The following is a 14,774-nucleotide window of genomic DNA, read 5'->3' as shown; positions in this document are numbered from 1 at the left end:
TCTTTTTCCGATATTTAAAAATGCGCATGACCAGTGACATGAAAGAAGAAGGAAAAGAAGAAAAGGAAAATAATAGAATATAAATGAAAAGAAATCGAATTTGATGAAGAAGAAGCAATAGAATAAGAAGAAGAAAAAAAAAAGAATTTCAGTCCGATATTATATTGGACATTTAAAAGTATAGCAACATTGTATCTATTTGTATCCGAATAGAAACATCTGTATCCGAAATGGATACAAATAGATACAATGTTGCAACTTTTTCTTCTTCTGAATATTCTTTTTATTCGTATTCTATTTCTTCTTTTCCTTCATATTCTATTTCTTCTTCTGCATATTCTATTTTTCTTTTTATTCGTATTCTATTTCTTCTTTTTCTTCATATTCTACTTCTTCTTCATATTCTATTTCTTCTTCTTCTGCATATTCTATTTCTTCTTCTACTGCATATATTCTATATAATTGCTGGCCGTAGACGGGACGAAAATCAGCCAACCTTTTTTTTACCAATAGTGGTAATGTCAGCTGATTGAACGACCGATTTTTTTGTTTTAAAAAAAAAAAAAAACGTCCGGTTTTCTCCCTGTCTATGGCCTGCATTACCCTCTCTAAAGCAGGCCGTAGACGAGTTGAATAATGAAAGTTCTGTCAATATAAAATTGAAAATCACTCATACGATTGTGCCATCAATTGTTTAGATTTTCTAAAAAAACCCAGCATGTTGGATCTGGCACTTTCAATTACTGCAAGGTCGCGTGTCACAGCTGGCACAGTAATGATGAGAAACAAATGATTCCACGATCAACACAAATTTAGTTTTTCAACTCATCTGTGACCTGCTTATTTCTATCCAAAATGAAAAAAAAAAGATTTGTTTTTAGTTTTACTTTAAACATAAGACTTCATTCACCTCTGTATCTATAGACATTGCTAAACCAATGCATAATACAGCATTTGATTAAATGCTGTTGGCTGCAGCGCAGTCCCAAAGCACCAGATCTGAATGGTGTCTGTACATATTGATTTTGGAGGTTCTGGGGGTGTTCTGTTAATGCTGACCAGGTTCATTCATTCATACAAAAGTGAGTGTGGGGAGTGTATACTCCAACACTATGGGGACTTGTACAATAGGTAAGGCAAATGGATGGCCGAGCCTTCATTTATTGGTTGTTTCTTCCCTACCCATGATGGAGCATCTACTACCATATACAGGTCTACCATGGGGAAGAATTAAAATTAAAAACATATGAAACTAAATATTTCAACCAAGCTAAGTTGGCTTCTGTTTATTCTACAAACCGCAAAGTATGTGAAAACTCCAGCTGTTGTTGTTTTCGTGGCCAGGACCCAGTTAAATAACTGTACAGAACTCCCAAGTATTGTGCAATTATTAATTTAATTTATTTTTGCATTACCACACAGCACAGGATATTTGTTTCAATGATGTGTCAGCCACATGCTGTGTAAAGATAACTGGTCATAACAGAAAAGTGGAAGCCCTTAGGGGGATTATTGCTAATCCGCTTACATTTCCTCTATGTACATCTACTTGTATTTAAAAATGAGATCAACCCGATTTAAAAAATGCCAGCCATTAGAAAAGTGTTTCTGGAGCTGGATCACAGAAGTATTAGCTGCTGTAGCACCCCATAATCCCAGAAGGCTAATAGGGATCCCCAGTGGTCAGGTGGGCTGACGTTTCTCTACAGAGTAGCATTCTTGTAGTAAAGGTGTGAAGAGATGGGCACCAGTCAATTTTGGAGAGTTAGAGTTTATTCAGGCCAATAAACTCCAGGCTAGGGCACAGGACACCCAAAAACACGATACTCGTACTCCAAAAACCTACTCCAAAAAGACACTAAAAATATTATTTACAGAAAAAAAGGATCTTTAAGGGTTGGTTTACCTTTAACGGACATTTTCCAAAAAATCCTTCATGCATTCCAGCATCCCAAGTACATTTCATACCTATGTTCAAATAATTGATTGTTCACCTCCATACATGTAGGCTGTATGCAGCCTGTCCAAATAAACCCCTTAGTAGCTGATTTCCCTCTTCTGCTGGATGAGCCGGATGTTAGGACTGCACCCCAAAGGCTGCTCTGGCTTGTTCAAGCACTCCCTCTGTAGCAGCAGTGGCTGAGAGAATACACTGTGTGTGTGCATTGATAAAAAAGTTGGAGCGGTCTATGTGGGTGCACTTCTAAGTCTGGCCTGTCCTACCATTACTGTAGGTCAAGGTAGAGGGGGTCAGTTACTAAGGAGTTTTTTCAAAGGTAAGCCTGCATATTTATTTTTATTTGAAACTAAATTTTGAAATTCTCACATAAGCACATTCATGACTTGTTCTCCTTCAACAAGTAATCATGCACAGCAATCCCAGCTTTGACGTTCAGCTTCAGCACTCCTGTGGAATGGTTTCCCCTTGCCGAAAGGTTTGGTCCCCCTCAAATTGGCATTTCTATTTTAGGTGGACGCCAGCTTCTTGTATTTCTCTAGAACTCCAGCAGTGAGATCTCTAGTCCCTCTGGACCTCCCGCATAATTTTTATTTATTTCAGGTACTTATATAGCGCTGTCGATTTATGCAGCACTTTACACATATATTATACATTCACATCAGTCCCTAACCCTCAAGGGGTGTACAATCTAAGGTTCCTAACTCACATTCATACATACACATACTAGGGACAATTTAGACAGGAGCCAAATAACCTACCAGCATGTCTTTGGAGTGTGAGAGGAAACTGGAGTACCTGGAGGAAACCCACACAGGCAGAACGTGCAAACTCCAGGCAGGTGGTGCCGTGGTTGGGATTCGACCCAACGGCCCTAGTACTGCCAGGTGGATGTGCTAACCATTTAGCCACTGTGCTGCCCCATAATACAGCTGATACAATAGGAGCTACAGTTAAACTACACAAATTGGGAGGCAGAGAGGGGACAGCTCCTTGCTAAAGATCCACAGCAATATAAAAAGTCAAAGTTCAACTTACCAGCATCCATCTGTAACTAAAATCAGTTTTATAGACAACCCCAGTCACTGCTCTCCACCATCTGATGGCTGCTGGATCCAGATGGTCCGTGATCCATACACAATATCAAAAAAAGAAAAAGCCACTCTCCTTACTTTTTTCTTGCTTGTTGGAGAAAATGAGCTTTGGGTGAAGCCTTTGCCATTCCTCTATCATGAAAGCCACAACCACCAATTCAGACTTTCCCTGGGGTACTCTGAACATGGAGCCACCTGTACCTGACTATGCATTCTGGCACTACACCCCTAGTATTGAGCTAGAATCTTATTTCTGAATAAATTTGGCTTCTGTTCAGGATTGATTATCTGCAGTCTTCTGCTATATTTATAGAGCATAATCACCTACACAAATAAACATATTCTTTATTTTGTGCAGGCCCCAGAGAAATGGCTTTTTGGCTGCTGCTGACAACACTGATGCTGGTCTGCCAAGGTGGCTTCAGCACCACAAGTCAAGGTAAGACCTGTTATTTATATAGCAGATGCATACGTTTTATATAACACGAAAGATCCGTCAATGATTGTCATTTTTTAGTGTTTTCTGAGTTGAATTATTTTGCACAGACAGATAGATGGACATTATATTGATTTAGACTGTTTGTGACCAACATGTGTGAACTAACAAATATGCTATTGGAATGGAAACGCTCTTTATGTGTTCAGACACCTTGCTAAGGGAAGCCCAGTTTGTCTGATATACTGTATCTCTTTTCATGACAATATTTTATTTAAACTAATGACTTTTGTCTGTTGTATCTGGTCTGTGCTTTATTGCAAGAGGTGTTTATATCACTTCCATTACTTAAAGGGGACCTATCAGTGTGTTTTTATTTACCATTAAAATGCAATTCTACACATATTCTGTCAAGGTCAGCATGCTGGGAGAGAACAACATCTTCTGAATATGCTAAAGGCATTGGGAAGCATTTCCTCAGTCTTCCCTCCTTCCAGTGATCACTCAGACTGTACATTATAACAGGGGGTCTCCAAACTTTCTAAACAAAGGGCCAGTTAGCTGTACTTCAGACTTTAGCTGGGCTGAACAATAACTACCAAGAGTAAAAAATGCCCCTGCATCAGTATAGGAGTAGACAATGTTTCAGACTTAATTGTCAGAGGGAGTAATAGTACCCGTCATTGGTATTTGGTATTAGAGGTAGGAATATTGCTCAGTTGTTTATATCCATGGGAGGAATTATACTAAACTGATTATTATATGCCCGTGCTATGGTAAATATATATTAGAATCAATATTAATAATAATGAAAGTGCACTATACAGTAAATAGCAAAACAATCCTGGAACTGCTGCTGTTATAAAGGATGAACCTTCCAATTAACAAATTACATATATTAACAGTGCTGCCCTCACTAGATGTGTCTTATTAAATAACATATATTATGAAGGCCTTATGCGCAATAATCCAATCAAAATGAATAAAGGGAAGTAAGTGCAGTCCCTGGAATAAAGTGCAATACTTATAATGGTGCAGGAACCACAGTGCTGTGTTCCCCGCCTGTGTTCCACCACTCACCAGATGGTGTTGATCCTTAAACACTAAGGGCTGCTTCACACTATAGAAATGTAATTTGGATGCGTTTCTGCATGCGTGTTTTTGATACGTGCTGGTGCATTTTTGATGTGTTCCAGATGCCTTTCCTTTTCTCTTTTTTGGGTAATTTGAGACCCACTGCATTATTTATGCATTCCAGTGCAATTCGGTTAATTTTTGAAGCGTTTTTGTGCATTCCAGTGTTTTTTTCTGCGTTTTACCACATTCCAATACAGTTCTGTGCAGGAAAAATGCAGCACAATCTACTTTTTTTCTGTAACCGGAAAGCACTGGAACTGCAAGAACAGTTCCAGTGCTTTCCGTTGACAACCATGTAACCTACTTTCAGTGCAGTTTGGATGCTACAAAAAAAAAACACACTGGAACGCATGTAGTGTGAACCAGCCCTAAGGGTCAAAATGCGCTTGAATGGAAAAAATCTAAACTTGGGCTCCATCACTCCTCAAATCAAAAGTGGAATTCAGAGATGTATATTCATTGTATGTAAAGAGGATTACAAAATAGATCTACATAGCTTGATACTGTTTTTTTTTAATTAAAAAATCATTAAAATCTAGTTACACTCTCAAGAAAATAGATGAGAAAGGTACAGAATGCTGAAGCGGAAACACTGCCGCACCATATGTGACGTCACCGAATGTCCCCGCCTAATGCATTTTGCCCCTTTCACAGCAGCTATGGCTGCTGGTGATTTGTTCGTCTTATATGTCACTCGCTACTCCCACTCCTTCCCAGTCACCACCCAGTACACCTTACTTATGATCTAATTTCCACTTTCTCCCTTGTCCATATTGATATCTATTTTGGTTAGGGTGGATAAAAATCGATTTTTTTTAAAAAAATTTAAAAAATCGGATTTATTTTATTTAAATTGGATTTTTCTCAAATTTATTTTAATAAAATACTTTTGGAGTAAAAAATCTATGTAAAGATAGTTTTCTATTTAAGATACATTAATAATTTAGTTTATTCAGCATGAAATGGAGCTTAGCTATGTAGCATGAGGCTGTATATTCTGCAATATTTACTTTTTTGGTAAACTCATTCATGAATCCAAGCTCTGCAAGCTGAGATAATATGCACTGCATTAATACATTGACATAATTTCACAGTAACCATGAGAAAAAACATGAAATAACAGAATTTAAGTATTTCTCCAACTATGTGTGATTAACCTAAAATCGGTTCTGATATCGCTGTTTTACTAACCTTACCGCTTATTATTCTAAGAAGGAAACCTTCATTTGGTCTGCAAATTTTAAAGATTCTAACTACCAGCAAGAATGAGTTGGATTCCTTACATTTAAAGAGCACCTGTCATTTTAGATCCATCATGGCAGCGTCTGTTAGCGGGCATCCACTCACCTGATGCCACCACGTCCCTCACCTTGTGTCACTGCTGCATCACCAGCCGTCCCATTAAAGTGAATGGGACTGTCAGTGAGTCAACAGCAGGTCAGAGGAGGAGCCGCTGTGGAACAAAGATGACAGTTGCTCTTTAAAAATTCTGATTTAAATCGAGCTTTTTCACTAGTGAATTAAATCGTGATTTAAATCAACTTGATTTAAATCAAATCCACCCTGATTTGGGTGTATACTGGTTCACAGTGTGATTGGGACAAGAGCGATCACCATATTACTAAACTCAACTCATAATACATTGATAAAAACCACATAAAATAGCTACATAGAATACCTTCATTTAATATGAAATAATTACTTTAACAACATATTATTTCATAACCATTAACTCCTATATTACATAATATTTCCCCCTATAGGGCCTTACTATACCAATCATAATACTTAAAGGGCATCCTATATTAACCATCATACATCTCATGAAATTCATAACTAAAACTATAAAAATCTGTAAATATTAAATTTATAAAATAATAATAATAAAAAAGGACTTAATATTACATTGGGTATAGAAAAGAATCACCCCTTTAAAATCACATTTTGTTGCTTGCAGTCTGTATTTACTCAATGCAACTTATAACATCCAAGTGAATGATATAACACCAACACGTCAAACAGAATCACTGAGCTGAAAAAAGAATCAGCTCTTTGTGTCAGTATTTTGTTGAACCACCCTTTTCTTTAATTCCAGTCTTTAGTCTGTTGGAATATGTCTCTACTAACTTTGCACATCTAGACCTTGCAATATTTGCCCACTCTTCTTTGCAGAACTGCTCAAGTTCAGTTAATTTTGATGGTGACCATTTGTGAACTGCAGTCTTCTAATCATTCCACAAATTTTCAATGGGGTTTAAGTCTGCGCTCTGACTAGGCCATGTAAGGAAATCCACCTTTTTGTCCTTCAACCACTGTGAGGTCATTTTTGCTGTGTGCTTTGGGTCATTGTCATGTTGAAAGGTAAACCTCTTCCCATTGACAACTTTCTGGCAGAAGGCAGCAGATTTTCTCCAAGAATTTGACGGTATTTAGCCCCATCCATTTTTCCTTCTATCCTGACAAGTGCTCCAGTCCCCCATAATACCCCCATAACAGGATATTACCATCTCCATTGCTTACTGTAGGAATGGTGTAATTTGGATGGTGAGCTGGATTGGATTTCCGCCAGACATATTGTTTAGTGTTATGGCCAAATAATCCAATTTTAGTCTCTTCTAACCATAACACCTTTTTTCATGTGGCCTCAGAGTCTTCAAGGTGCGTTTTGGCCTTTCTTGAGGAGTGGCTTTTTTCTTTCAACTTTCCCATACAAGCTACATACGTGGAGACTTTGTGATATTTTTGTCACGTGCACACAATGACCACTCTTTGTCATCACTGCCTGACACTGCTTCAGAGTTGTTGTAGGCCTCTTGGTAGCCTCTGACCAGTTTCCTCCTGACGTCCTCCAGGGAGGGTCTGTGTTGTACCAAATACCTTCCACTTCTTAATAATAGACTTCACTGTTCTTCTAAGTATTGATAAAGTCTTTGATTTTTTTTTGTAGCCTTCTACTGACTTGTGCCTGTCTACAACTTTATCCCAGTGATATCCCACCCATAGTTGATTGTTTGCTTCAGTTGCACTATCAGGGACTGAAATGCTCCAGGAAAACTCTTTTCATGCTAAGCTAATCAAAATGACCACAGCTGATTACATTTGAAAGTCAATTGTCTTTGTGTGCCATTGAGAATGTGATTTGCTGTGCCTAATTGAGTTTACAAGTCATTTTTAGGGGGGGGGGGGGGTGATCCTTTTTCCAACTCAGTAATTCTGTTTTTGAATTTTTGAATTTTTTTCTCACATGCTGGTGTTATGTCTTTAATTTGGATGTTATAAGTTGCTGAATAAAAAAAACTGCATCTGTCTTAATTTCAGGCTGCAAAGCAACAAAATTGGATTATTTAAAGGGGGGATTCTTTTCTATACCCACTGTATATATTATAAGTTATTTAATAAGATGCATTTGGTGAGGGCAGCCCTGTTAATAAATGTAATTTTTCATTTCATCATTGGTTAGTGGAAGGAATATTGCCCCATCATTGGTATCAGTAGGAGGAATAGTTCCCCACTGTTGATGTCTGTGGAATGAATGATGCCTCATCGTTGGTGTCAGTGGAAGGAATAGTGCCCCATGGTAGATGTCTCTGGAAGGAATGATGCATCATTGTTGGTGTCAGTGGAAGGATTAGTGCCCCACTGTTGGTGTCAGTGGAATGAATGATGCCTCACCATTGGTACCAGTGGATGGAATAGTGCTCCATTGTAGGTGTCTTTGGAAGGAATGATGCATCATTATTGGTGTCAGTGGAAGAAATAGTGCCCCATTGTAGTTGTCTTTGGAAAGAATGATGCATCGTTGTTTATGTCAGTGGAAGTATTAGTGCCCCAATGTTGTCCGTAGAATGAATGATACCTCACCGTTGGTGTCAGTGGAAGGAATAGTGCACCATCGTAGGTGTCTTTGGAAAGAATGATGCATCATTGTTGGTGTCAGTGGAAGGATTAATTCCCCACTGCTGGTGGTAGTGGAAGAAATTATGCCTCATCATTGGTGTCAGTGGAAGGAATAGTGTTGCATCGTAGGTGTCTTTGGAAGGAATGATGCATCATCGTTCATGTCAGTGGAAAGATTAATGCCTCCCAGTTGGTGGTAGTGGAAGGAATGATGCCTCATCATTGGTGTCAGTGGAAGGAATAGTGCCTCATCGTAGGTGTCTCTGGAAGTAATAATGCATCACTGTTGGTGTCAGTTTAAGGATTAATGCCTCCCAGTTGGTGGTAGTGGAAGGAATGATGCCTCATCATTGGTGTCAGTGGAAGGAGTAGTGCCTCATCGTAGGTGTCTCTGGAAGTAATAATGCATCATTGTTGGTGTCAGTTCAAGGATTCGTGCCCTACTGTTGGTGTTACTGGAAGGAATGATGGCTCATTGCTGGTGAGAGAAAAAGTGCCGCAAAAGCTGGATAAAGCCAAAAAAAGGGTTTCCTTCAATCTGCAGGCCGCAGTTTGGAGACCACTGCATTATAACATCATTTATGGTTAGGGACGAGAGCCAGCAGTAGGGGGCATATGTATGAAGAGCCAGTAATGTAAAGGTCCAAACTGGATCAATGTAACTCTGCAATGCAAACAATACCTGGAGTTAACAAAAAAATTAACACTCAAGGCTATGTCTGGTTTAAAAAAAATTGGACTTGTGTGGACTATTTCAGTACCTTTAACTGATTGTAATGGGTTGATATTGTTATGTTTTTGACATTGATATTGTTGAAATTTCTCTCAGTATGTAAGAGCCAAGGATACCTAAGATAGTGAATGCTGTGACCCTGCTTTTTATTATTATTAGTAATATTATATCAGATGATGAATCCACTTCCAAAATAATAATACTAGTGTTATTAGTACAGAAGGCCATCTTATGAAAAGAAAACCCTATGAGATTGGATTATTTATTTATTTTACAAGTTGATGTAGGGCCAAATGTTTGATAAAATGTAGCAAAATAGTTGTTATTCCAAGTATTTATTTGAGCTAAGAAAACTCTCAACAATGTTGAACATTTTAAAAAGAATATACAGTAGGCGACATGCTTTTATCATAAGTTTCCAAAAAACTCTTTCACTATCATTTAAAGGATAAGTTCACCTTTTGGACCTTTTGGGCACGGCTCCAACTATGGGAACATATATTCCACCCTAAAAACGGGTGGAACATGTAACATGTTCCAAAGGTGAACCTAACCTTTCACATAAGTCATTTTTTATATGAATTAACATAAATCAATAGTCAATAAAGAAAAACAACAAATTAAGTCACAGGAAGAACAGCATAAGGGATTGGTATGTTAATTGTCATAGTGTCTATTATACAAATGTGATGAACATCTGTGGCCTGTCTTTATACGGATCACCCTCTTCATAGAGAAAGAAATTTCCTGTTCAGAACTCTCTGAAATAATAGGACATGTGTCAGGATATTATCGGTGATTGTGTCTGATTCGCAGTTCAGTACTCATGCCAACATTCAGTCTTGTGTAGAAAGGAGACGGAGGACCAGTGCAGCAAAAAACAACAGATATAGCTTGAATGTTAACAGGGATGTAAATATGAATATTGGGGCCCCACAGCAAAATTTTGATGGGGCTCCCTGGCTAACCCTCTGTAGCAGTTTTGTAGCATCAACTGTTCCATAGTATGCCGACATCTAGCCCATCTAATTTTTCATCTTAGCCTAGTTTTAGGCCACTACAACTCAGTTGCTATGCGATTTTGGTTTCTTACTCTGCTTCCCTCCCCATTTATTCCATGTTCCTTCAGTCAGTAATAGTACTTTACAGAGACAGGGCTTAGAAAAGTAATTGGAGGATATTTACTTAAACAGGTATACACTGAATTTGGTGCATCTGTGCATAGTAACTAATCAACTTCTAGTTTTTATTGGCAAAGCTTAAAGTGGTTGTAAACCTCAGTCATGAAATCTGAACAAAGTACTTATATCTGTAGTGTTTACTGTTGTCAGCATGTGTCATTTTTGACAAGTTATACTGACACCAGAGATAAAATGGTGACCTGGAAGAGAGCTCAGCACACAGCCTGTTTATTCACAACACAGCGCTGCACCATTCCTTTGTTTCTGTGCTGTGTGTGAAGGGGGGTGGGTCCCTTTCCTCCAATCAGCTTTCACAAATTGTACCAGAGCTCTAACTGCAGCTCCCCGCCACCTCCTCATTGCTACTGGCAGATGCAGAAGGATTTTATCTATATTCAGCACTTTTGAAGGGATGTAGAAAAGAGAAGACTGCAGATAAACAGATAAAACTTATAATAGGATTGATTTCATCTCTGTGTATCATCTGAGGCTATTCACTTCACTGGGTATGTGAGAGGGTTTACAACTACTTTAATTGAAGAAGCTGAAGTTAGAAGCTGATTGGCTATTAGGCAGAGCTACACCAGGTTCTGTGAGCACCAGTTTTAGTATATCTCCCCCATTGTCTTTTTACAATTTAAAGGACTTGGAAAAGCATCCTGTATACTGTAATTAGCTGAAGTAAAATTGTTCTGGATTCAATTATTTTATTAAAGAGTTAAGCTGCTTGTTGATGATGCAAGGTGAGCAAGTTACCATACTGTCCAGACAGACTGTGTCTAAGAAGGTATGTCAATGCATATGTCAGCATTCAAAACAGCTGTCCTACAAGGTTTTTAGCTGGAGAGGAACTCTTGTGACTCTGACTGGCTTAAGCTGGGTATACACACACAGGTTTTTTTTTTGTTTCTTTTTTTTTTTTCAACCAGCATGTTGATTGGAAAAAATACTGACAGATCCTCTCATCAACACAATGATGTGTAATGCAGGTGTAGCACTACCCCCTTAGAAGTCGCTGAGTTTTTGGGCCGACCTATAGTTCTGCACAGCCAGGCAACACACATTTTCTTCCACAGTGGAAAGAGTAAACAGTTCTTCAGCTTGTTTTTGTAGTTTTATTAAGGGATATTAAACTTGGATGGGGTTGAGGGGTAGGGGTATATGGGATGCCCAAGGAACTGTAGAAGCTTGAGGACAAACTCCTTAGCAAGTATGTACAGATGTGGACAAAATGAATGAAAGCCTCTCCATTGAAGAACTCTCCAGCCCTCCTGGTGTACCTCCCCAGATGCCTGAGGGAATCCCTTGGCAAGGGGACCTAGAAATTGCCACTTCAGCAAAGCAGACCTAGATGAGGAGCTATTTGGGTTTGCCACCTGAGTGCCCTCTCCCCTTATCTGGTCCAGGGGGTGTAGGATTACTCACTCAGTCCTCTCCGTTGAAGTTGATGGGTTGGTGGCTGCCTTTAGGCCTTACGGTGGGCCGGCTCTTTCCCTGCTCCACAGGTAGTCCTCTCTCAGAGGACAGTGATGCTGAGAGATCCTCCTCTCCAGCTCCTGCCTACAGATAGGCCCCTCTCCTGGGCCCCCTCCCAGGCTCCACAGTCCAGCCTTCTCACACCATCTTCCACCCAACTCTAACCTTCTCTTCCCAGGCTCTGCAATACTTAGGGGTTGCCTTGGTCACCATGCCCAGCCTCCTGCCAGGGGATTGGCCAAGGTCCCTTAAATTTGTGGATCTAAGCTTCTTCCCCTCCTCCATCCCTCCTACCCCAGGCTCCATCAAGCTGCTGTGACTATTGTCACACCACTGAGTTTTATATAGCATGAGCTTAAAAAAGGGATGTGACTTTGTACATAGCCTTGTGGATTATCTGCTAATTGGAAAAAAAACTATAGAAATCTGTGTGCATGACATAATGGTTGCAGTATGTTTAGTCTCAGAGGGTGATGAATGTTGTCCCATAGGCTGCGGTGTTGTCAGAATAGAAAAAGTTTCATGATGTGTAGGAGACCTCTATACAGTCTGGAAGACAGCCGAATTCAGAGGAACTGACAAGGGAAAATACAGTAAGGGTTTGGTTACACATACTGTAGTTCTCTGAAGAGTAATCCGGGATGGGTCGCTTTTCAGAGTGTGTTTGAGAGATCGTGAGGTGCCATTATGTCTGCTTCTCGCTGCCTATTTTAACCCCACAAAGCCCACAGCACCATGTCTCAACCATGTACATTACAGGGAGGTTGCTGTGCTGTCCTATTTAGTTCTACTTGCCAAAGACGTTCTGTTTGAAACCACCAAGGGGATAATTTTCGCTGTTCCATGATGAATAGTATCATGGCCATGGCATGTGTGTAGCTCCCTATGGATGCCTTTGCAGCCTGGGAAAGGCAGTAAAAAAATGGAATAACCGTCTGTTTTTACTGCCCCCCAAACTGTAAGTGTAAACTAAGCCTAAGGGAAACTTTGTAGCAGAGATTTATATTAGTTAAAAATGTATCAGTTTTTTTTACCATTCTTCTCTTGCACTCCTTTTGCACTTTTGTGACCCAGAATTAGCCGACAGTGGGCCAAAGTCGACTGTCTACTGATGTTACAGAGCTGCTCTAGTCCCTGGATGTACCCTGAAAATAATGTCAGGATCTACCCAGATGCCTGACCAGCAGCTTGCTCAGCCTCTCAGTGCACTGCTGAGAGCCTGAGTTAGTTGCTCCCACCTTGTCCACAGCCTGGAGCTCCAGTGAGGAATGGAGGGGCAGACCAGAGAGCTGGTGACTTACAGACACTGTTCAGGCAGACCCAAGAACTGAGTGACCAGCGATCATGTGATCGATCAGTTCTCAAGCTAAGAGCAGTCGATGCTGCAGCCATATAGGTGAGTATGTATGTTTGTGTTTTTACTTCCCACACTTCTCCTCTAATGATTTGTAGCTTGTAGAGAGTTGCTGCTGACTACATTGCTTATCTGGACAGCCACAGATCTCTAATGTGCCGTGGCCATCGGCAGCTGCATTGGATAACATGAACAGCTACTGAAGATGGCAAATGTTTTGCTAGCAAAAGGTCAATCACTCAGCAAAGAGCTACAAATTGCTTGGAATTTCAGCAACACAACATTGACTGTAACTCATTTTTGTCTAGCAATAAAATTAATAAGGGCTGCTATAAAACCACTGCTAGAAAATCACTGTCGTGACATGGGACTAAAGAAAGCCAATGCAAGAGGTGCTGGAACCTTCAATACCTGTTGATTCAGAATAATGAAAAATACATTCATTTAATTGGCTTACTACATTCAGTAAGGCTGCTCACATCAAACAAGGATCCCCTAAAGTGGGTGCAGAACAAAAAATACAATAGAAGCAATAAGCCAAAAGAGTCGAATGTGTTTTCATGATTTTTAAGCAAAACTAACATAAAACATCCATTGCGCTTTAGGAGCTCACATCACACTTTTCTCTTCAGGCTACAAAAATATAAACATTATAAATAGGGGAAAGCCAGTATTTTCATTCTGTTTTTATTTACTTTTGTAGCCCTGATGAAGGAGGTGTGCTGTGATTCCCTGAAATGAGTTGGCTGTTTTATGTCAATTTTTATAAAATATTTTGGACTCTTTTGATTCGGTGCTCCTACTGTATGTTTTTGCTTTGAATGGGACAGAAAACACCGCTCACCATAAACACACAAAGTATTCATAATTAGGGCTTTTTTTCTCACCGAGAACGCAGTTCCAGTACCACCAGCACAGAATGTATGTAATGGCAAAGTGGTGTGGGTATGCTGGGGGGTCTATTGTTGCTGGCTGCTTTGGGATGTATTGTCACTTGGGGGATTTATTGTTGCAGGAGGGTCTATTGTTGCTGGTGGGGGATCTGTTGTTTCTGGGGGAGGGTCTACTGTTGATGGCTGCTGGACGATTTATTGTTGTTGGTGGGGGTCTATTGTTGCAGGGGTAGATCTATTGTTAGGGGTATTTTGTTGTGGGGGGTAAATTGTTACTATGGGGAATCTATTGCTGCTGTGGAAGTCTTTTGCTGCTGAGGGTTCTGTTATTGCTGGGGGGGGGGGGGATAAACACTATGGATAAAAGCGCACAGATGTGTCCCAAAAGTAAAAAGTGAATCATGTCAACTGTCAGTGGTAAAAGCTCAGTGCTGCCATGGTAAAAACACATAGGTATATGAAGAGTATAGACAGGAGCCAGGCGCTGTGTAGTTTTGTGGTCATATAAAACACCTTAGGTGGAGGTGAGCCTTTAATAACAACATCACAGGATAACAGAATAAAACACCAGCCTGTGGCTTTAAGAAGCCAGGTTCCTAGATGGATGGCCCGTCCA

At 39.8% G+C, this 14,774-nt stretch overlaps 1 protein-coding gene across 1 annotated transcript in view; it reads left to right on the top strand.

Annotated features, from left to right (window-relative positions):
• GHR (growth hormone receptor) overlaps nt 1-14,774 on the top strand; it is a 535,090-nt gene that overhangs the window by 329,274 nt on the left and 191,042 nt on the right. The window contains exon 5 of the mRNA XM_089687808.1: nt 3,410-3,490. Within this exon, the coding sequence (XP_089543934.1) occupies nt 3,421-3,490 (70 nt within the window). The 5' untranslated portion in view covers nt 3,410-3,420. The remainder of the gene's footprint in view (nt 1-3,409; nt 3,491-14,774) is intronic.

Source organism: Staurois parvus, unplaced genomic scaffold, assembly GCF_062004578.1.
Source record: "Staurois parvus isolate SC_StPar_1 unplaced genomic scaffold, SC_StPar_1.0 ptg000438l, whole genome shotgun sequence".
NCBI classification, from domain to species: domain Eukaryota; kingdom Metazoa; phylum Chordata; class Amphibia; order Anura; family Ranidae; genus Staurois; species Staurois parvus.
The sequence above is the reverse complement of the archived record's forward strand: the minus strand, read 5'-3'. Positions and strand labels throughout refer to the sequence as shown.